Raw genomic sequence first — 24,328 nt, forward strand, 5'->3', positions numbered from 1 at the left:
GTTGGCATTTTGCCTGTGGAAGTAACATAGTTTTTGTTTGATTGTTTTGGTTTTTTGTTTGTTTTTTTCCCCACAGCTATCAATCACAGATATAGCCTTTGGTTACATGAATGGCTCTGTACAAATTTAATGGTAGGACATCTGAGCTAAGGCAGTAAAACCTGTAAACAGTCTTTGCATGGGGCTGTTTGGTTTGGCTTTTGTAGTCCTTCTAAGCAGGAAAACCACATAAAATCACATAATTTAAAAAAAGATCTATAGGATAGAAAGTGTAAAATATTCTGATAGTGTTGAAAGCATCTGGTTTGAAATTTTTGGACTAACACTTCTTTTTCTCACCTACCTTTTTTTTTTTGAGCATTTTAAAACCATTCACATTTTTATGGAAACAATTAAATAGATTGAAGAAAAATATTTTTATGCTTCAATCAAAATTTCTTAAATTATTCCAGCTCAATCCCCTTCTCTTTTTCTTATTTTCCCACAGCTGGCATTTTGAAATAAGTAATATAGAAATGTTGCTGTATTCAAAACATCTGGTCACTATGCAGTATCTCATAGTGAAATTCTAGCAACTCCTGGACAAAACTGAGGTAAGAGAAAAGTTTTTAGGAAGGCCTACAGGTGACTGTAAAATGGGATCCTCTAACTTAATTTGGAACAACAGCATAAGGCATTGGCTATGTAAGCAGGTAAAACAGTGACTTGATATTTCCCTATAAGAAAAGATTCAGACTAGTGGATTTGGGCTGAAAATGGAGAATAACTCGGCAGTGGCTCTGTTCCTCCCTTCTTTCCTCTCTGAAGTCTATTTCCTCATCTCTCTTCTGTGGTTCATGGGGGAATTAATACTGCTGGGCTCGTGTTTCGTTCGTGATACTCAGCACCCTGAATTTCATTGATGACCTATTCACTCACCTCGCAGCAATTTTTCATTTCTTTTCTATAACAGCTTTTCTGAGTTTTTAGTGCAGATCCTGGCTTTGATTCCCTCCACACAGAGCACACTCCATATTAGTAAGCACAGTAGTACTGCAGATCACAATGAGTATTCTGAACTGAGTTGCACTGTTATTTTTAAATGCAGTGTAAGGAAAAAAAAAATAAAAATCAACATCTCTGAAATTAATTTTCTCTACATATTAAATATATATATATATATCTGCTGTTAAGACTCCACAAAAGGAGCAAAACATATCTAAGGATTCAACCATGTGAAAGCTTATGTCAATGTTGAATGCACAAGTTGATGGCTTCTTCCTTTAGCAGCAAAACCTATTCTTACATCTCCTATCCTCCAGTATAACTCCTCGTGCTGCGAGTGCCAAAAAAAGAAATTTCACTGGTGACCAGCAACAGGAGGATATCTGGATTTCAAATGAACATTTTGCGTCATTCACAGATTTTAAAAAGAATTATTGGAGCATAACTCATAATTGTAGAGAAATATAGGTACTAGAGCTTGCACTGAGAAAGGCACATACCAATGGGGACAGACACAATCATCTTGGCCGTGGGCAAGTAGAAACGACATCGCATGTTCCTGCTGGCCTGGGCAAAGTCAGCAGAGGCCTCATCTCCCCTCTTTGCTGCTTCTGGCCAGCATTTCCACTTGTGAGCGAAGTCTTGTCTGCACCTGGCCACTGCTGCTGCTCTGCAGGCTCAGTGTGACGGCCAGGAGGACAGCGGTCAGGGAAGGAGTCCAGACACCACGGTGCCTCTCACCATGTTTGTGGGTTCAGCATTCCTTTCAGCTCCTCTCCAAGCTGCTTTCAGAGGCAAACACTTAGAGATGTGGAAAGATGTCCAGCAAGCCTGTTTGGGTTTTTTTTGAGACATTTTTGAGGAAATGTTATTTTCTATGGAAAACCTGGATTTTCCAGAGTAATTCCAGCATGACCAAGCCAAAAGACTTTTTGGCACCTTTAGGAATAGCTTTTTTAGTAAGTGAAAATTGGGATTTTTCTGCAAGGAGAACCCTCACATCTCTCTTTTCAAGCCTTCTTGATTCTCTTTACTTTTCAATATTTATTTCACTGGTGAAGTAGCTTGGTGTCAGACTGCTTTGCTTGTGTTCATTTTGATGATAAGTCAGGATAAGGCTTCTTCTCCCAACACTGAAAAGTTCTATTTAGTTTATGAGTTTTTCTATAAGAGCCATTTTTCACAAGCTGAATTTCAACTCCAGTTATTGCTCTAATAATTTTGGTGACAGTCACTAACCACAGAAGAAGAAAGAGAACATCTATATTAAAATGTTTTGCTTAAGGTTGTCTCACATCAGGTATAACATAATTTTAAACTGGTGATTTAATTTTAACTTTTAAAAATTAATATATCATGTTTAGCACTCCTATGAGAAATTTATTACTCTTTGTACATTTTGCTGTATCACACAAATAATAAAATACTAGATTGTATTACTTAAATTTCTTTATAAGGAAAAAAATTAGCAGACCAAAACCCCAGGGAAGTTGTCTATCTGTCTTTGCTCAAGCAACTAACTCTTTAGTAATAAATCACTTATAGCTGTGGCAATATATTTTCAGTTAATGCCAATAAAATGCTGAGTGATAATATTTCAGACTTACTGTATTATAATCTCTTCATATGATATCCTAGCTAAGAACTGTTACACATTTTTTTCTACATATATTTTAAATTTTTAATATTTTTTTAATTGTACAGTGTATAGCTCTGGATAAAAGGAATGGGATTGAGTGCATACTTTAGTAAACACTCTGTGATCTAATCCAACATATTAGATAATAGCAGAAAAAGAGTTCTTCCCATAGGATGCTCCTGCTCCTAGATACAACTTAAAGAATGTGCAGTGGCATTTATTCCCAATTCTTGCTTTTCTTCTCATAAAACACTTCTTACTATTCTTTGTAGAATATCCTGCTTCTCATTGTTTTGCCTGTGGCTACAAGATTTTTTAATTATCTTCAGTGTTGGACAGTTCTGGACTTGAATCAACGTAGTTGAAGGCTTCCTTGTTTGTGAAAGTTGAGCTCAAAGTTAGACTGTGTCGTGGATTCACAGGCGCAAGTTCATTTAATACAATATTGTCGCTTTTTACAAGAGTTGCTTTGTCCATGTGTTCTCTACTGTATCTGGCAACAACAGCATCAAGAAAGTCCAGCTTTGGTGGCAAAGTCCCACTCTCAAATAAGTATTTGGCTAAGTAGGAGACTGTGACATTAGTAAAGAAGGAGGAGAGCATTGCCAGTGTTTTAAATGGGAATCGCTGGATATAGAGATTGTTATCATCTTGATACCAGCCAGGGTAGAAGATCAAGGGCTGAAGGTAGAGGTACGGTTCTCCTCCGGTTATTCTGAGGACGAGGCCAAACAGGTATCCTGCAATGGCACCGTAGGTATTGGTTCCTTTAATAAATAACACACACAGGAGCTGGGGGAATATGATGATATAAACCAGGTCAGAGCTGAGGTACCAGAGGCCGTACACTGACGAAGCCAGCAGTGCCATTGCTGTTGCTGATGCTCCAAACAGAAGAACAGTGATTCTCATGACCCACACAATTTCCCTGTCTGAAGCCTACAAAAGAAAGGGCGGTGTTAGGTGGTTTTTTCATGTCCCTACATGTATGCCTACACTTATGTACAGTCAAAATATAATACTGACTGTATATAAGCCAATATAAATCACAGTCAATATAATTACAGTCAATATAAAATACTGAATTGTAAAAGAAAGCTTTGCATGATTCATTCAATAATAATTGAAAACTAATATCTCTATTTCAATCTCAAGCTCAGAGAAAAAAGGGTTATGGTTGCCATTCCCAAAACCATTACTCTTTGAATGTAGCAAAAAGCTTGATGATGAGTCAAAGAATAAAAACAGCAGTGTAAGAAATAACTTTTAAATAGAATCACAATACGTGTCAAATAGAAAAAACCTGTCAGCATCATAATTTCTTATTTTCTGTTTTCTAAGAAAAACTCCAACTCATTAGACCATTCTGTTACCAAAAAATTCTCAATAAATGAAACATTAGAAAAATGTCTCATTTTGTGAAGAATTTAAGTAGAACCTACACTTGTAGGAACGGTAATTATCTATTTGGATAAACTGCAGTTCCATGAGAACTCTTGACAGCTGCCCTCCCCAAGCCAGCTTTTTTACTTCTGTTATCAATCACAACCAGAATTATTTTTATGATTTTCAGTTTTTTAAAAATACTGTTAGTAATGAAATTATTTTTCTAGTTATAGGCAAGAACATGACAGAGGTGTTTTATTATGAATTTGTAGTCTATGTATCACCTAGTTCAGGTCTCACCTAAAATTTTCTTTAGAAGTAAAAACTAAAAAATTGTCTCACATTTTGCCGAAAGGAAAGCTGGTAAATGTTCCGAGCAAACATAGAACTTGCTGATAAAATTGAGGAGTCAGCTGAGGACATCACAGCAGCAGATACGGCACCGAGGCCAAAGAACGAGATATAGACTGGGCAAAGGTACTGCAGCACGATGGGTAAAATCATATCTGCTTCTTTTTTGCTCTTGGGGTCCGGCACACCGTATTCAGTCTGGTTCCAAGCTGTAATATGGACACAAGGATGTAATAATAAAAATAATAAATATTTAATAAAAAATAATAAAATAAATAACATTAGCAGTCATATCACCTCTTGACTTCATGCACAGCAAGCTACCGATAGTACCACATTTTCATGTGCATTCAGTGAACAAGCTTTTACCGGAGCCAGACCGATGGCATGTCAGAGAGGCAGTGTCACACTAGTTTCTGTTAGGCAGATTTAATTCTGCTCAGCATTTTTCCGTGTCTCTAAAATAAACATTAAATTGCTCATAAATGTAGTTTTATTCAATAAAATAAGTCTGGGATCCATGGTTTTTTGTGATGTGTTTAACTACTCTTCTGGATTACAGACAGGGCTCAAAGCAATGTAAACATTTCTAACAGAATATTTTTAACAGTTTAGCTACACAGTCACTGTGAAGGGGATCTCTCTCACTATGACAAAAAAACTTTGGCAAGGATATATTGGTCAAAGTAAGAAATTTCTGAAAAATTACAGAATCATTTAGGTTGGGAAACACCTTTAAGATAATTGAGTTGAGCCATCAGCCCAGCACCACCAAGCCCACCAATAAACCACATCCTCAAGAGCCACATCTACATATATTTTAAATAGCTCCAAGGATGGTGAATCGACCACTTCCATGGGCAGACTGTTCCAGTGCTTGACAAACCTTTTGGTGAACACATTTTTCCTGTATCCATTCTAAACCTCCCCTGCTGCAACTTGGGACCACTTCCTCTTGTCCTGTTCCTTGTTATGTGAGAGATGTACCTTGCTACAGCCTTCTTTCAGGTAGTTGTAGAGAGCAAAATGTCTTCCTTCAGTCTCTTTTTCTCCAGACTAAATAACAGCTCCCATTCCCCTTATTACTGGTACAACCAAATAAAAGTACCAGAATCTAATACAAACATTGAATAGAAGTATTGTGTCTGTAGATATCTAGAATGTACAAAATTATTTAATTTCATCCAATGCAGTAGGAACAATTTCCTTTGGGAGTAATATTCTATAACATTATTTTTCTGTGTAGTCTACTGTTGAAGGAGTCATGAGTTGAAAAATGATGCCACCTGGCTATCTAACCTATATGTCACCTATATCTAACACAAGATTTATTTTCACTCATTTATTGCACCATTCATTTTACATTTATTGTACTACTGATTTTTAATAATTTACCTGTAGATGCTCCGATTGCACCAATCAGCACTGCAGGAATAGCCATCACGAGACAGCCAAAAGCAGCCAGGAATGACAGAACTTGAGCATATGTGGCAGAAGATGAGGAAAGAACTCTCTGGAAATATGCTTGCCATGGAATTCCTCCTAATGTCTGCAAACACAACAGCATGCTGTGGCTGGGGGGTAGCTGAATTGTTTTACTATCACCATATAGAGAACATGTACAAGGATCACTTGAATGCTGAAAGCCATATTGTTACTTTATAATTTATCATAATTAATAGTGAATAATTTCATTTATAATATCAGCCAGCCAGTAATAATTGCAGCTTTCATTCTCACAAGCAATGTCAAACCTGTGTCAGTCCACATAAATGCCATTCTTTTAGATGTTATTTTTTTTATATGATTTTATACGATTAGCATCAACACTTTGCTTGATAAAGCTTTATGAAAAGCACTATTTTCATATTTCATATTTGAAGAATTTTTCCTCCAGTACTCCTCCTCCACTAAAATTAGACTCTGACATGATGTCAAAGCAAGTTTTTATCTTCCTTTGTGAATTCATGTAGTCTTTTGCAGAAAGCGAGACATTCTGCATACATTGATTATTCTGTAATCTGAAAAATTATTCTCCCACTGCCTTCAGCAAATACAATACCAATAGAAATGGAAGACAAAACCAAAAAAAGAAAAGTTTTGTTTTATGGTGAAAACCCTCCTCTTTTATTCAGATATGTAACTGAATATCCTGATTTGATTTAAAATTATTTCTGCAAAATATGACACAAAAGAGTATTACCAAAGGTTGAAAACTAGAGTGCTAACAATTGTGTCTTGAGAGCAGGATTTGAATTGTCTCCACTAAGTAAGCAAGTAACAGCATGAAAAAAAAACCAAGCAAATTTCATAACCTAGTTCTATACACTAAATGAGGCAGGAGGCATTTGGACCACAAAGTGTGTATTCAGGTGTTTCATATAGCTTCATGCACACATAGGGACTAAATTAGTTTCACAGACAAGTCTGGTTTTGACTTGCTATTTATGACTGTTTTTCTTTGCTGCCTTGATAATAACGTTCCTTTATCAAAGCTTTCCAAGAAGGTGTAAATTTCTTGAGCAATAATGAAACAGACAAGATGAAAAAGAAAATATGTCATAATTTGGCAATATTAGAACTTTTCTTTGGTCAACAGCAGAAATGAAACCTTCGGGCTTACAGGAGAGAATACAGCCACTTGAGCTAATGTCATATTTCAGATTTCTGAGAGAATGCTGAATAAAATAAAATGCTTTAATAGACTATTTATAAAAGAACCCTGAAGATTTTTGGCTGAGAAGATTTTAAAAAAACCCAGAAAATGTAATCCCAAAGTACATGATAATAAAACCAGTGTAAATTTGCACAGGGCCACTGAGAATGGAAAATGTTAGCATGTGTTTCTACATCCTCTAATGGAAAGTACTTAATAACCACTGATACCACGTGTAATATATAGGCATTAAATAATGAAAGACTTTGGTTCATTCTGGCATGTGTGCATGTATGAATTTCTGCCATCCATCTCTGCACAGCTGTTTCTTCACCTATACCTAAGGCATATTTTATCATTTGTATAATGTATTTATTGCCTTCTGCAATATATGAATTCCTCTGCCAACAATGACATCAGTTAACCATTAGCTGCACACTTTTATTTAATTTTAACATGTCAGCTCTTTCAGCCTGATGATATTTAAATTGCATTCCTGGCAATGCTGGCTGATATCTCCCTGAAATCATTCAAATGTGCAGAAATATCAAGCAGGAGTCAAGAGGGTAAAACTTCTCAGTTTGATAGAAACTCTTAACTAGACTTTATTATTTTCACCTGTCACAATAACATAGTGCTTAAATGCTTCACTCCTTCATACAGATCACTACTTACCAGTAAAAAGAAATTATCCAACCATGTGTAAATGTCAAGTGAGTTGACAGATCCAAGCCAAGGTGCTTGGTACACCTGGTGCACAGCCGTGAGCCCAATGTCTGTTACTGCAGGATGGGACATGGCAAAGGGGACACTGATCCACTGAAACCAAAGAGAAACAATGTGCTCAGGTGCAAAGAAGATATTCTAAATCTGTAAAATTTTAATATTCAGACTCATCTAGTCTTCTTATTCTTGCTTGCTACAGATTGAATACCAAATTATCAAGATGACTTGCAAGAAGTCAGATTTTGTGCAGATGGGACATCTCTGAAATCCAGAGGGCTTGGTAGTGGATAGCTCACATGTGTTCTGGAGAGTTTGTGCAGAGAATTAATCAATAGAAACTGCAAAATCAGCAGCAAAGACACATTTATAGAACTTTGTTTTATTTTACCTAACCTCCTCATATATTGTTTAAACTCTTTCCCGGACCACACAGTAGAGAAATATTTACTTACAAATTTTCATTTAATAGCATCAGGACATGGCAGCATACAGGCATGAGACATCACATCAGAAGGCTTGCAAATTTGTTTTCAATTCAATACTAAACTAAGTCTTGGAAGACTATGAAAAGACAGGATTGCTGTTGGTGCAGCCTCATCTCTCTTCCTCTAGAACTAATATTAGCCCAGTGTTACAGCACTTTTCTGAAAGATGCGTTCTAGGGATCTCTTGACCATTTTCAGTCTCTTTGTTTCTTATCTAAATCAAAAAAGTCTTGCCAGTGATGGTTTCTGCCAGAAGCCCCAATTCCTTAGTCGACTGACTTTATGTGCGTTTACTTGCAAAATCATTTTGCAATTGTGTAAGTCACTGACTTTCTGTGGAGGAGAAACTCAGCAGCTTCGACCAAGGTGAAAACCAGGCTTTGCACTTTATGGACTAGATCATCACAAGCACAGCATCCTTAAGGATCCAGTGATATCCAAAACCACACAGATTGCCACAATCTCAACTGACCAGAGTTAAGTGTACAGGGGCGACAGGAGCAGGGAGGGGAAAGTCAAATATCTTTCTCTATTTTGTTGCACAATTATTACAATAGTATGTGAAGAATATTTTGTAGCACTGCCTGTTATTCAGGCAGTTTGTCCTGTACCATAAGATTCTCACCTCAGTTAAACTTTACCAATTTAAGCAGTTGGGCAGAAAGATTTCCATTTCAATCGCTGCCTGAGCTTTTTTTTGAAAGAGCACCAAAATTTTTCAACTGTCTTCAAGATATTTTGAGGGAAAATAAGCATATTGTCAAAATTAAAGGATATTAATACTCTCTTTCCTGAGAAATTCAGGGGGAACAAGGATGTCAAACAGACTTTTTTTTTTATTCTTGTTTCTGAATCTCAAATGTCAAACATCCAAGTGATGAACTTCAGAACAGATGTAGTTTGGCCATACTCTGCTGAGATTTTCAGTAAGGTAAATGTCTAAAAGTCTGTCTGGAGTCTGCATGCCACAGCCCAAGGTTTCATTGGTATAGTACTGCAAACACATTACGAGGTTTTGTAAAATAATCCAGCTCCTCACAGTAACCTAGCTCTTTGTGGTCTCAAGGATTACCTTTTCATTAGTAAATAAACCAGATCAAGACACTTTCTTTGGCCCTGCAGTTTACTGGGATGTCATCATTTACAGACACACACATAAATATGTATGTATGTATAATTATATATCTGCATACACATCTATATATTTAGACTCCTTTTCCTGCAAAAAATGACAGCCCTGAACTATTCCTGGGAATTATTTGGGAAAATACAGAGTTTAGAATGGGGAATTAATAATACAGATGAGATGAAAAGATAATAGTTGGGATACACGCTCAGGGAAAGTCTCACCAGGCAAGATAAATATGACAAGATGACAATTGTAGGTGTGGGTGCAGAAAGGTGAGGAAGGAAAGAGAGACACTACATAAGACTGTAAAGAGAAAAAGATGGACATGGAGTGACTGGGGTAGAGGTTATGAAAGCCTAAGGGAAAAGCTGTGGCTGAAAGGAGGAACAGGGGTGATTACAACAAGCCTTTTGTCTTGGGTAAGAACAGGAGAGAAACCAGACATTAGAGGAAGAAGCAGCAAAGCTCTGTGACAGTAGGAGTAAAAACTGCTCCAGAGCCTGGTGAAGTTGCTGGCATAACTGAACCTGTGCCATCCTCTGCTATGACATCTACTGTGAGACTGTCACATCTCATCTAAACCTGCCTCCCTAGAGCATGAACATTTAGATACCGACTCTTCAGCTTCACTGATCACACTCTTGAGTTCATGAATATGGGTTCTTCAGCATTACATTACGGCTGTTCAAATGGGAAATTATGTAAAGAGCCCAACCTGAATTAAGCAAAACAGTATCGAGCTATAGATCTAATAATATAGAAGACTTCTGTACAACCTTCATTGACTTCCCATCCCCCCATCGGGTTCATGCTGATTTTAATGTTATTCCCATGGGATCAAGCTCTCTAGTGGTCCATGATTTGATCACAATGGAAGACAATTTCTGTACTTTGATCTACCTCCAGTTTTGGGAATTTCTGTAATACATGCCATCTGTAGAAACTCAATGTTTCACAAATATTAACACTTAATGTTAACGAAAGAGATAGTATTTTTCCCATCATTCAGATGAAGAGCAAAGATATGAGGGAAGAAGGTCTGGAATAGCTTTACATTTGAGGTGGCCAGTTGGAACCTGGGTTTGCTTTTTCAGGCTATTTAGCACCATTTCCATTAAATCACTTAAAGGCCATAGTCCTCACAGTAAGATGCCACAACATAAGTACACACACACAGCTGGTTAATGACCACCTGTATAAGCACTGGCTGAAGCAATTTCCTTAGAGCTGCACAAGAACTCTGTTGAAAGCAGAGAAAGAACACCAGGCCCCCAAGGTGCCCTTTGGTTCCTTCATCTTGAGCCACTCCATTTATTTTAGCATATTGCAGTTTTCTGCACACCTGTGACTATGCACACCTGTCTATTACTGTAAATAAAATTTGTTTGCTGCCAAAGCCAGCAGTTTCTTCAATTGTACCCTTGTGATCTGGACCCTGTCACACTGATGTTTTTCAGTGTGGGGCTTAAAGAACAGCAGTAAATAAAAGGCTACCCACTAGCATATCATTAATAGCTGATGAGGGATATTCACCACACTAAAACAGGCAAGACATCTGGTGAGATTTCATGTATTGTGGTCTCCAAGGGTGGTGGAGGCAAATGAGAGAAAAACCAAGAAGGTTAACTAAGTAAACAGGAGGTTAACTAAGCTGTGTAGGTGACAACCACAGAAAAGAGAAGCAGTAGAGTATGAACTCTGCAGGTGCAGTGACAGTATTTCTAGACTATTTTACCAACAGCTTCCTGCGTCTGATGCTTCCTTCCAGTACCCAAGCCACAGTCCTACAGACAGACAGGGAAAGAGTCAGCACCAGTCCTATTCTGAATTAGATACATACTCAAGAGGAAAATTGCAAGAGTGGTTGGACTGCCAGACTGGCTGGAAAAAAGCCAAAAAGAATCAGGCCTCTTGGACAGCACTATTTCCAAAGTACGGGCTGTACACTGATGCAAATGCAGACTCTTTTTAAAAGTCAGCACTCTGTGAGTCTGACCAGTTAGCAATGCTGTGCCTGGTACACCCCAGAACACACTTGACCCTTCTAGCTGTTCAGGGCAAAATCCTTGACAAAACAGGGCAAAAAAGTCCAAACTTACCAGTCCCAGGAAGATACAGAAGAGCTGAACTACGTCGGTGTAGGCCACAGAATAAAGCCCGCCCACAAGTGTGTACATAGTGGCAATCAGGGCAGAAATAATGACTGAAATATTGACATTAATGTCAATGATCACACTTATAGTCGCACCTAAGGGGAAAACCAAAGCACTGTGTGTTAGTGTGTATCTCACAGCACGTCTGATGGGACGGCCCACCTTTGTTAAGTTGCGTATTATCAGTTCTGGTCTGACACTTAGTAATTAATTAGCACTAATAATCCCCCCCCTCTATATTCTGCACACCCTTTATCCACCTTTGAAGGAAATGGGAAAAGAGATGCTCCTGTTGGTCTAAGTTTAGCATCTGTCATTTTGCAGGTTCTTAGGAAATGGAGGAGAGAAGAGTCCCAACAGCACTTCATGACTGGAAGTTGCTCAAGGTCTGTTCTGTTCACTTCACTCTCTTGTCTTCTGTCTGGGAAAACCAGCTATGCACAGCCCTGGTTGCCACAGTCTTCAGAAGGATACTGAGAGTGTTCCTGCAATGCTACAAGCCAGCTGACACTGCACTTGCAGGATGCATCCCCTCAAGTCCCATGAAACTGTGTCTGTCCAGCGTATTTTACAGTTTCCTCACTTGGTTCTCTTCCCAAATCTTCCTTGCACTGGACTTTCCCAGGCTTCTCAGAGTCCTGTGATTCCTAAAAACTGGTCTTACCAGCAAAGAATGAAACAGAAGAGGAACTGAATACCTTCAGCCTTTTCCACATCTTTTGCCACGAGGTGCCCCATCCCATTCAACAGCAGTCCACATTTTCCCTTTTGTTAGGATGAACTGTTCTTGAGCATGGAGGAGGTGATCCCTGAATATCAACCAGTTCTTCTGGACTCCAGGACAGTCTCCCACAGGGTTCTTCTAAGCAGAATGTTGGAAAGGCCCAGCTCCACTCCTCTGAAGTCTGTGTTTGCAGTGGTGGTTTGTTTGCCTTGTTCCCCCCTCTTAGGACCACAAACTCCATCATCTCATGAACATTGCAGCCAAATCTGCCTTTATATCTCTGAGTTGTTCTTCCTTGTGTCTAGGTGCCAGGTTCAACAGAGCACCTCCCTACATCAGCTCCCTGATCATTTGGGTCAGGAAGTTGTTGCCAGTGCACTCAAGAAACCTCCTGATCAGCTTGTGGCCTCCTGCACTGCTCCTCCAGCAGCTATCAGGATGGTTTTACATTTCCCTTAAATATATTAGCTATTTCAAGTGATTGCAAAGTTTTAAGACTGGGTTAAAAAAATTCCTCTCCTTCTAATTAGAATGATTTAAATGAAACATCTTGCAACAACTTTTAGTGCTTGCAGTTATTGTAGATGGATATTATGGAGCACATATTTGGAAGAGTTTTGGCCTTAGAAGACAACAAGATGAGTGATATATAAGAGCTTCTGGGAGCTGACAGATGTGGTTTTGCTGCACAGTGAGCCTTCAAAGTTCATGTACTTAAGAATTACAAGCTCAGAGCTTTTCCACAGCTTTAAGGCCAGTGTTTCCCATCTACAACCCTGCCAAGCAAGAAGCTGTGATGAAGAGCAAGTAGTGAAAAGTACTGGGATTAAACATTCATCAGTGAGGATAGGTGTGGAAACGGAACTAGATTATTCACAGAATAGTTAAAATCAAAATCTTCAATGATACTTATACTCATTGAGACAGTCTTTAACTGTCTCTAACCGTCAGCTGTTATATAAATCTAGAAAGGTATTCAGACCACTTGTGTTGAAATAAAAGAGAATGGCTTGTCCTTAATCAAAAATATTCCAAATATTCTGAGTGTTCTTCAAGTTATTCAACTCCTATCACCTCAGCATGCATTTTTTCTTAGTCTTTTAAGGATTTAGTGATGAAATTGTGGTAAACAAGCTCCCCATTGCTTTACAGTTCATCAGAGCTCAGTTGGAGAGTACCTTCAAAGTTTATTTTTGTTTAAAATAGCTTATGCTAGAAGGCATTACCACATGCATGTGCATTATTAGTATGATTAGCTGGTAAAAGTCAATTACTGGTGCTTCAACTCAAGGGCTTTCTCTGTTCTTAAAGGGGTTGCTAAATTCAGGCCTGAAATATAATTAAAAACCCTGGAAGCTGATTTTTTTTCAGGACTGGATGAGAAGTTGAGTGATTTTCTATTGAGTCATAGTTTCACTAATTCTCCAAATCGTTCCTTGACTCCTAAGCATTTTCTTCATTTTTTCAGGAATAAATCCATTTAGAATTGAATAATTCTTCAATTTATTATCAGCATCTGGTTTACTTCTATTATTTGTGTTATGGAATGTTCTGTATATGTAGACCTCCTATGTGCAAAGGATTGGTTTGTTTAGATGCATTGGAAATGCTGTTACATATCATTAAGAGAAATTTTGACCGACTTCTCTCATCCCAGAGATGTAAAAGAAAAGCTGGGTCAGATTTAACACAAAAGGGGCACTTGCAATCACTTATGTCACCCTCACTATTAACAGAAATTTGTTCCTAAATGCTTTCATGCTTTTTGAAGAGGATCAGCTTTAAGGTACGTGAAAATGAATAGATACTTTGCATGTCTTTCCCTTATCAAAATAATAAAGGGGTAGCATTATTGGATTTATTTGCTAGTTAGCATGGGTCTTAGAAATGTCACAGTCTGAATTATTAGACTTAAATAGTTACCATTTGGAGCCAGAATTTTAATGCATTTCTGATATTCTTAATAATTTCTACCTGCAATAAATTTTTATACTGCTTATTCCTTACCTAAGGCAGAGAAGATGGCAGCAGCCCAAAACATTTCTCCCATTAAAGCTGGAATAAACAGTAGTCCTCCCATCCTTTTTCCATAAAGCTGCTGAAAAGGGTCCAGCATTGTCACATAGCCTTTGGATCGCATGGGTTTTGCAAAAAAAAGACCACCTACAAAGAAAAAGCAGCATTAAGACACCATCTGCAGTTTAGAAATGCATTACCATTAAGGGATAAAACATTCATTGTCAGTTAAGGGTACAAAAATGTCACCAACACTGTTTGTTTGTTTGTAAGTAAAAAGTATAGTTAAAATATCCTCTGGAAACTCTTACATACATCTACAGAACTATTTAAACACATGCACTCCATTAATATCTATAGTCCAATAATTTAAAAAGAGGCTTTTTCTTATTTTTTTCTGGCTCAGTTTATGTAATCTCCCATTATGGATGCTGTCAGAGTTTTGTCTTATTTTGGATTAGCCTAAGGGAATGGCTTTTCGACCTAATCCTGTTGATTCTTAGACCAGAATCCAGCATGAAGTTTCACATAGTCCTAAAAATAAAACTGTCTGAGACTCCTGAATCAGAAATAGAATTTCACATGTGTTTTAGTGCACACTAAGCAAATCTTTCAGGACAATTCAGATTTATTATGTTTTTTTAGAAACAACCTTACTACACCTGCAGGATAGGTCGGATGTCTTCTGAGTTCTGCTGGTGTCATATTCCATGAATATTTGTCATACAGTTATTTCACTTTTGTATGTTCAGGAATTTTGACATATCACAATTCTGCTCTGCCTGGCTGGTATATGGGCTGGATATCTACATAAATGTGCAAAAGCTTCCCCTCCTCAAATTCTTTCTGTCTTGGGAAAAAAGAAGGACCTATCTCAGGAAAGCTGAAGGAGCCCATGTAGGGAAACTTGTGTAGTTGAGATCTGCACATGGCTATAACCAAGTAGACTCCTACCACAGTTAAACTGCTGTATAAAGTATAATAATGAACTGGAAACCCTGTCAATTCCCAATAAGACGTACTGTATGGCATTTGGCAGCCCTTAATTAGGTTCCTCGTGACAAGATATGTAATTTCTTCATTGTGTTGTGCAGAAGACTTTCCAAATTTCTTTGTATTGCTTTTTATAACTCATATTTCTTCATTTCATCAAGTTCCCTGAGCAGAAGGTACTCAGTCACACACTGTCATCCCAAAATGCTTATAAGAATGCTGTGTTTAGGCAGGTAGGTGCAGAAACCCATCAGCTTTTTTTTTTACTTTGTGATTCTTGGTTTGGTAATGGATCCTTTTCCTGTTCTACTTGTTATGCCATCATTGCGAAAGATAATTAAAGAAAAAAAAACATAATCTATTAGAATGTTCAAACAGCTGTCAAGGGAAATAGGAAGTATTCTAACCTTTAAAGCTAAATTGCTTAAAAAAATAAGGAAAAAAATGTATGGAGAACAAACAAGGAGATGACATCAATCTTAAATACTTCCTGTCTGAAGCAGTAATATTTTTCCCTGCCTTTTATTTATAATTTTTATTAACTATTTGTTTAAAGAAGAATAAAGAATTCCTCCCCTCAAACCTTCATGTACAGATCATGCCTACAGAAATTCTTTCCTCTGTCTGCAACCACTGCCAGAGCTGGAGCTGGCCTGCAAATGGCAGAGAGGAACATCTGCAGTGGGGAAAGTTTCTGCCTGGGAAGGGAGGATAACTAGGACAGACCATTGGAAAGCATTTTCAAGGGGAAAAAAAGAAAGAGGAAGGAAAACAAGTTGTATAGGAAATAAAATGTGAAAGAGGATCTGGATAAGCAACCAAAGGAAACAGCAGGACAGATTAGGTAGGAGGACCCCGAGAATAGACTCAGAATAGACTGAGAGGTTAAGTAATATTAGAAAGGTGAGTACATCAGTCATGTTAAGGAAATATGAAAAACACTGTATCTTCTTTCTGTAACAACATGCTTTTTAAAGAGTTGCATCATTATTATTGCAGCATTAAAACTTACAATACTGTCTGTATTTTACACTCTGACCCTGCATATATCAGGATTCTGCATTTGCATTCTGACACGTGATTTAGAGCACCGTACTGCTTTTAAGGGGCTGCATGTTCCAGTTTTAAGGAGACAGTTTCCAGGCTAATGTGCTATGTACTGTGTACTACATACTTCCTACACAAAATTAGAAAAGTTACCTAGATTCTTGATGGAGATCCATAAAGTGTAAGCACTTTCCTAACCCAAAAGGATATTTGTCTAATTCCAAGATTTATAGGTGAACTGATACCTGGGTACCTGGGTCATGTTCCTGATATATAGGCAATTAAAGAAAACATGAATATATAAAACTTGGCATTGATAATTTAAACATACCTCCCTACCCTCTACCAGCAGAATATAGTTGGAATAATCAAACAGGTACTGACAAAGAGTTTAGGAGACTTGAGATATCAAACTATTTATAGAGATTTTCTGTTTTGGTTTTTTTTTTTTTCAATAACCAAACGCACTAGCCTAAGGGATCCAATTTACCTCGGCAACCTTTTATCAGACCCCAGGTTTTTTTTATTTCAAAGAATTGACTGGATATCAGAACTTTTTAAAAAGAGGGAATACTAGTTTTAGTCATTGCTTACCTAAAATCAGGCTAAGGGAATATCCAATTGGGGCCTGAGCCCAAGCTAGACCATAGTCAGGGACATACACAGCTTCTGCTGTCCCATTGATGTAGCCTCCTCCAACCCATGTGGCTGAAAAGGAAAAGATGGAAAAGTCTTTAATGCCCACAAAGAAAGAAAATCTTACATATTGTATAATAAAGTTGTCATTATGTATGATATATTATTTTTTACTACATGAACAATACAACTGCCAGGAATGGCATTCTTTTATTAAAGGCAGCCCTAATTTGAATTTACAGCCTAAGCATACAAAAAAAGAAATCAAATGGACTGAGGTAATCATCAAAGTGTCTAAGTCTCTGTACAGTCAGTGAAGATGTGAGGGCTGAGTCCCCCATTATTTAGCATTACTATTTTGTTTGTGTTAGTACAAATAAAGAAGAGGTATAAGGGGGACTCTGAAAAAGAACATTTAAATTAAGCAAACTTTTTATGAATACATTATTTACCAGGACCTTAATGAAAAAAAACACCTTTTAAACCTTGTTAAATTTTAAATTGTTTCTACATGAAGCATATTTATAAACTCTGATTTCTCAAAATATTTCTATATAGTGTTGCTTTTTGTGTTGCTATGTAAGTTCTAAACTTTGATTCATTTTTTTTGTGCTTCCTTGAGCCATATTCCATAACAGCTATGTGCTATTTCCAATAGCCCAATCTGTTATCTCCAATCTGATTTTATCTCTCTCTCTCCAAAAAGCACTATTTTTAATATACCACCCTCTGACACTTAATAAGTTGATTCTTTGCCTTTAAGGGAAATTTCTACATTTGAGAATTTGGGATCAACAGTATATGTGAGACAATAACTCCAACACAGAAATGTATTGTGACTACATCTGCAAAAATAATTTGTAACTAATCAAGTAATAAAGCTTATCTCTTCCTGTTTGCAGATTACATGCAAAATTTTTTTTTATCTCTATTGTATAATGAGTAAGTCTTATAAATCTAAGTTTGCAGTTTGAACAAGGGCAGACAGACTATTACAAGTCTTAGATTTTTGTAATGTTTTGGCTTGTATCAAAAGCCTTTACTTTTCAATATAAGAGTAGTTAGGGTTTCTGTGTAAAAAGTCACAATATTTCAAAATGTGTTTTCCTTAAACATTCCTCAGAATTTTCCCATCATCCACCATCATACAAGCAAACTCGATTTTGTCTTTAAGACAAACAATTGGAGAGAAAAACAAATTAAGAAAATGTAATAAAATTCCCTAAGAAATTTCATTAAGAGCTGAATAACCACTCTTTTCTGCTTGACTGTGATATCTCTCAAGTACTACTAGAGGTTATGTGGCTGAATTGCGCTGTGGCTTTGGAATCAAAGATCTCCAGCAACCAGAGAATTACAATTGTCCCCGTTTCAGCAATTGGAAGCACAGGAAAGAACCATTCTGTTGCTGGAAATGGTATAATGGACTTTGATGAGGGGTGTGCATGCAGAGAAAGACTGCAACAGAAGAAGTGACCCAAGGAGACCTGTGACAACTAGAGTTTTGGTTATCAACAGCCATTGTGTATCACAGAGATAGGGGGTGGGATATGGGACCACATGGTGAAGATGGGTTAAGGCTGGTTTTTAATGAGAAGACCAAGTTGTCAAACGTTTGGGATTTTGTGACTCTTGACAGTATGAATTAAGATAGAGGGGAGTATGATACTTTGTTTGCCAGAGTTCCGGAATAATAGAATTGTCTGGATTAAAAGTGACCTTAAAAATCTTCTATTTCTAACCTCTCTGTGATGGGCATGGATGCCACTCACTAGATGAGATTGCTCAAAGCCCTCTCAAATTTGTTTAAACACTTCCAGGGATGGGGCATCCGCAACTTCTCTGGGCAGCCTGTTCCAGTGTTCCAGTTCCTGTTCCAGTGTTTTCCTCACAGTAAAGAATTTCCTCTTAATAGATAATCTAAATCTACCCTTCAGTTCCCTAGCTCTGTGCCTCATCCTATCACTACATGCCCTGATCTCCATCTTTTCCATAAGCCCCCTTTAGGTACTGTAAGGCTGCTATCAGGTCTGCATGGATCTTTCTTCTCTCCAGGCCAACAACCCCAGTTCTCTCAGTGTCTCCCAGAGGTCAGTGCTGGGCCTAGTCTTGTTTAACATCTTTGCTGATTATCTGGATGAGGGGATTAAATCTACCATTAGCAAATTTGCAGATAACACCAAGTTGGGTCAGGGTTGATCTGCAGGAGTGCAATATATGGACAGACTGGAGAGGTAGGCTGAGGTCAAGTGCATGAGGTTCAACAAGATCAATTGCTGAGTCTTAGACTTTGTTCATAACAACCCCAGGCAGTGCTACAGACTTGAGACACAATGTCTGGAAAACGGTCCAGCACAAAAGCACCTGGGGATGCTGGTCAACAGCAGCTGAACATGAGCCAAGGTGTGCCCAGGTGGCCAAGAAGGCCCATGGCACCTGGCCTGCATCAGCAATAGTGCAGACAGCAGGTCCAGGAAAAACATCATCCCTTTGTATTGGCACCTCTAGTACTGTGTCCAGTTCTGGGCCTCTCACTTTAAAAAGGACATTGAGTATCCATGTTTGGGTTTGGCCTGATTCAGCTGGAGGATTCTACACTTGGCTTCTTACACTGGGCCAGGTACTTCTGTATGGGATCCTTTCCCTCTAGAGTATCAACCACAGCACCCATCTTGGTGTTATCTGCAACTTTGTTCAGAGTGCCCTCAACCCCATTGTCCACAGCCCCAACAAAGCTGTTGAACAGTACTGGTCCCTGTAAGGACCCCTGAGAGACACCATTCTCTACTGAAAAATCTGTGACTACCTGGGATGTCTGTTGCCTATTGTGTCTCAACATGGAATAAACACCTGTATACAATATCAAAAGGTAAATATTTAGAAAGGGAATCTTATTTGTCTCTTTCCCCAGAAAATGCATAAGCATGAATTATATACTTGGTTACAGGTGGGAATGATATTCCATAGTCAAGGACACACATATTTGTGTCCGTATATGCATTGCTGCAGCTGTGGTGAAGAGGGCTTCCAGTTGCTGCATTGATTTGCCAGTGGCTGCCACAGAGGTGTCAGATGTTCTCCAAGGGGCACTTGGATGCCATGCCTAGCTCCCTCATTTTCCTCTGGAGGAGATCAAGTCAATTCCCTTCTGTGTGATGTTGTGGAGGTCATTACCCTCCACTGTCTGCCCTGCAGACAGATATTGCTGTGTAAGGCGGCATGAAGGATTTAGCCTTTATTTTTAATTTTATTCCTTGATTTCTGGATTAGGGCTTGAAAAATTGCTGCTAATCAATTTTTCTGTTCACATGACTGTTCTGGAACATCTGTCAAGGACCACAGAGCTCCGGGAAGGTGTTAAATGTCTTTTTCTAAGGGGGTGAATGGCTAGTGAGCACGTACACTGACACAGGTAAATACAATAGAAATGAAATAAAGGGATAAGACAGGATGGGATTTCAACTTTAGATATTAATTTTCTGATCCTCATTTGCTAAGCCACAATTTAAAGTTAGTTTAATACCATTATTTTTGGTGAAATTCTTTTTGTTTTTACCTAAATCAGCCAAAAGGAATACAATATTTAATAATCTATGGAAACATTCATGTGGTAATCTATTTTAATCTTCTCTTTGCCTGCCATCTGAAGAACAAAAAAATGCAGCAAATACCAACATCCATTTAAAACATGCACTTTAAAAAAATATCAGACAAATACTGAGGGTAAGGAGTGCAATTTTTCTTCTAGTTCCCATGAGACACAGAAGTTGATCTCTGAGTTCTTGATATATATTGATATATACAAGGAAACCAAATCTTTTGGCACTTCTTCAGGAACAATTCTTTGTCTGACCATTCAAATTATTTAATAAACTCATCAAGTTCTGTAAAATGAAAATTCTGATCCAAGGTTTAGAATAAAATAGAACTGTGTAATATTCCTTTTTCATGTGGGAGGGTACATAGCTCTATCTAACTAAAATGCAAAAATTACATCAATAGATTATTACCTGTGGGTCATGTTTGTAAGCATTTAGTTATGTAATATCAGCTACTTCCTTCGAGGTTTAAACTCAATCACCAAAATCAAATTAGATTCAATTTTGTTGCAGATATAACTTCTTAAAAAAATTCATTCACAAAAATAAGGAAGGCTAGTATTTAATGAAACATTTTATCTATAATTATGTAAAAATTACACAAAGATTATATGTGTCTACTCTGGTACAGTGTAATTTCATTTTAACATGAGCTGCTGTGATCCATCCACAATTCAACCTTTTCACTCTTTCTATTATCTTACTTGCAGACACACTCAACTGTCAACAGGCTTTGTGCTCAGCATTTCAGTAGCCGGTTGATACAGCTTTTTCTTCTTCAGGATCATAGCATATATCCACAAATATCCAAAAATATCCACAACTGTTATTCATAGGTAGTGCTTTAAGATTTTTCTATGTTATTTAGAAAATCAGCTATAATTACTCTGGAATCTTGACTTTGATGCTTATGTTCTGAATTTTATTTTAAATTTTTAAGATAAGTGCTGTCATCCTCTCCACTAAATAACCCTAGAAACTTCTACCACTTTCATAGCCAATACCTGTGGAACATTGCAGAGTTTGTCTCAGGCAAAAAAGAGAGAATAAGGCCCTATCTCATAACCCACAGTGCTTCATGTACATACAAAAAGTATCCTTTCTGGAGACCTTTAAAACAATTCTTGTTTTCCTTTTGTGGGGTAGGCTTTGCTTTCTAGTTTATATTTAGAAAATTAAACCTGAAAAACATAAAGATGATGTTGGAATAGTCATGGTTGTGAGGTGAAAAATCAGCATTGACCATTTTTAAAAAAGCGAGTATGTCCTTGAACGATGTGCCCATTTTGCAAATATTATCAAGCTGTAAAAATTATTGTGGATTTTCATCAGCTTACTTTCATAATTTTGTTATGACTTTAGAAACCGAGTGACCCAAACACCCTAACTGAGACGAAACTCGGACTAACCCCTGGCTCAGCAGGTTTGTGCCCAGACCTTGTTTTATGCGCCAGAGGTGGTTTGCTACGACTACAAGTGTAGGTTAGTCACCATATCAAGCTTTAATTGCCAGATTTAAGGAAGGCACAGGGGAGAGAGAGTGTAAGCCCTGACAGTACAAATTCCATGACAGCTTTAGATACCCAAAGGTTTTGGGATCACTCTGATACTCTACTGCAAAGATGAGATATTGTGCCATCTCTGGAGCTTGCACAATACAGGATGAACGTGTGTGGTTGTGAATTGTGGAGGCTACAGAATGTGCCTGAGATATAGGATATCCCAGTTCAGGTCTCATCTGTGCTTCAGCTGTTACACAAAATATTCATGCAAAATTGGATTAAGGAGACCAGAATTGGTATCTTCTACATGCAAAGCCATTAGTCATAGTCACTTCTGTGGGAAATGCCTTTTTTATCTCAACTCCCCTGATTTAATGTTTATCATTTTGTGGCAACCAATATTTCTGCAAAATATTCTGTTTTCAGTGCTCCTGAAAACATTTCATTCAGTAGAAAGCAGTCTAACCAGCTCTTTCTATGAGCTCATCATGCCTTATGCACCAGTAGCTGATGGATGCATGGTACAGTAAATTACAGCATAGTGCAAAAAGTAGAACATCTGACTCTATTCAAACTTTATTGACTTTTACAAACATTCTTTACTCAGTATTTAAATATTCAGTCTTTGAATGAGCAAAATGCCCCTGCAAAAGAATGTGAATTTATCTCAAAAAAAGAATGCAGTGTTCTGGCCCAAGTTTTACCTCTCTCTTCCCGATTAGATAATTGTGAAAGCAGAATAGGGCAAAACAGCAAAAAAAAAAAATATAGTCAGATAAATTCAATTTGACAATTGAAAGGGCTTTGCCTGAATAGGATTAAGATTAAATTAAGAACAACAACAAATAAACATGCCTAAAAATTAATTTACCTTAATATAATGGTGGGTGTATTCACTCTTCCTATAATGCATTTTTGTTCCAATACCATAATATAAGTTTTGAGATTTTAGACAGTATTATGAATATCTTATTTAGCCAGGCTGGTTTGACTGGCTCTGGGAGTTAGAGAGCACTGTTTACAAAATCAGTGAAGAACTCCTCCTTCACCCAGCCTTTTCTTACTGATACTACTATTGAGAGTAATGCATTATTTTGTCCAACTGCTGAAAAAGAAGCTAAAATAATCCACAAAATAATTTTGCTGAAATCTGTACAATTACAAGTTTAGACTTGTGCCAATTTTCTTTTAGAAAGTTAATTTATGTTGTACACCCTCCCCTTCCTACCCATCATTTTCCCTATAAACTTTGTTTTACTCAGATTAAACAAACCCAAGAATAACACACAAATATGGATGGTTTTAAAAACAATAACAATTATTTTAAAACTTTCTAATTAATCTGTATTAATTCCATATTTTTGTCCCAAACCTATCTGATCTACGGGTGAATATGGAATAAAAATATATGAAAGCTAATGAAAATATATTCTTCCTGTAAGATTTACAAATACTTGTTGTTTTTATACAGATTACTCATTTGGCTGTTCATTAAAAAACTGGATAAAAAGCACATATATAAAGCATATATATTTTCCCCACTTTGCATTACTCAACACACAGACTGAAATTTATTCAGGTGGAAAACTGACAAGTTATACGCTGGCTAGGAAATGAAAAAGTGTTTTTTTACATACCTGTCATTGTAAATCCACCAACCAGTAAACCAATGTCTCTTCCACCGACTATAATAGCTTCGCTGCGATCTCCTTCACTGCCGGTGTTCTTGGTTTTCCAAGCAGCCCATATCCCTACTGCCAGGATTGCCAGGTAGAAGACAACTATGGCCACCAGTCCCTCCACATGGAAAGCCATGTTGAAGTCCCAGCTGTTTCTTTTATTACTATTTCATTAAGACCTCTGGAAAGAATGCAATAATAGATCTGCTTTTAACACGCCTGCTTGTTAGAATCAGTGTACAAAGACCCTGTACAAATATGGTTATTAAAGAGACTATTCTGGTGAATTTATGAAATGAGAATTTCAGATGTAATTGAGATTAATGTCACATGCCAATTAAAACGCCTGTGGAGCAACAACCTGTGGTTACGGTCTCTGAGCACAAAGGGGAATGAACGACGTGGATGAATGCTACACTATGCTTTTAAGTCAGTTATTGAGCACTGAATTATTTTGGTATCACCAAGTCCTCAGTGTCTGGGAACTTTTCAGTCACAGACTAGTTTGGCACAAGAGATAGAAGATCTTGGCCATGTGGACTGTTACAAAAATCTCTGTTTTGAAGACAAAACTGCTTTAAGTAATACTAGAACTATGTAATAGTTCAAATGTACTAGAACTA

At 37.5% G+C, this 24,328-nt stretch overlaps 1 protein-coding gene across 1 annotated transcript; it reads right to left on the bottom strand.

Annotated features, from left to right (window-relative positions):
- Window positions 1–360: 360 nt before the first annotated feature.
- Window positions 361–24,007, bottom strand: SLC5A7 (solute carrier family 5 member 7). The gene is made up of 8 exons (XM_033513202.1): window positions 23,664–24,007; window positions 16,884–16,997; window positions 14,241–14,396; window positions 11,456–11,604; window positions 7,692–7,835; window positions 5,756–5,909; window positions 4,352–4,569; window positions 361–3,562 (listed from the first exon to the last, which is right to left on the bottom strand). Exons 1-8 carry the CDS (start codon window positions 23,839–23,841, stop codon window positions 2,939–2,941), a joined length of 1,737 nt encoding a protein of 578 aa, XP_033369093.1. The 5' UTR covers window positions 23,842–24,007; the 3' UTR covers window positions 361–2,938.
- Window positions 24,008–24,328: the final 321 nt, after the last annotated feature.

Source organism: Parus major, chromosome 1 (assembly GCF_001522545.3).
Source record: "Parus major isolate Abel chromosome 1, Parus_major1.1, whole genome shotgun sequence".
In the NCBI taxonomy this organism is placed as follows: domain Eukaryota; kingdom Metazoa; phylum Chordata; class Aves; order Passeriformes; family Paridae; genus Parus; species Parus major.

Excerpts from the sequence above, each read along its gene's own strand:
- SLC5A7 (XM_033513202.1), bottom strand. The coding sequence starts at position 23,841 with ATGGCTTTCCATGTGGAGGGACTGGTGGCCATAGTTGTCTTCTACCTG. Across the intron at positions 16,998-23,663 it reads TGGTGGATTTACAATGACAG|CCACATGGGTTGGAGGAGGC; the intron begins GTATGTAAAAAA and ends TTTCCTTTTCAG. Across the intron at positions 7,836-11,455 it reads TCTGTATCTTCCTGGGACTG|TGGATCAGTGTCCCCTTTGC; the intron begins GTAAGTTTGGAC and ends CTTTGGTTTCAG.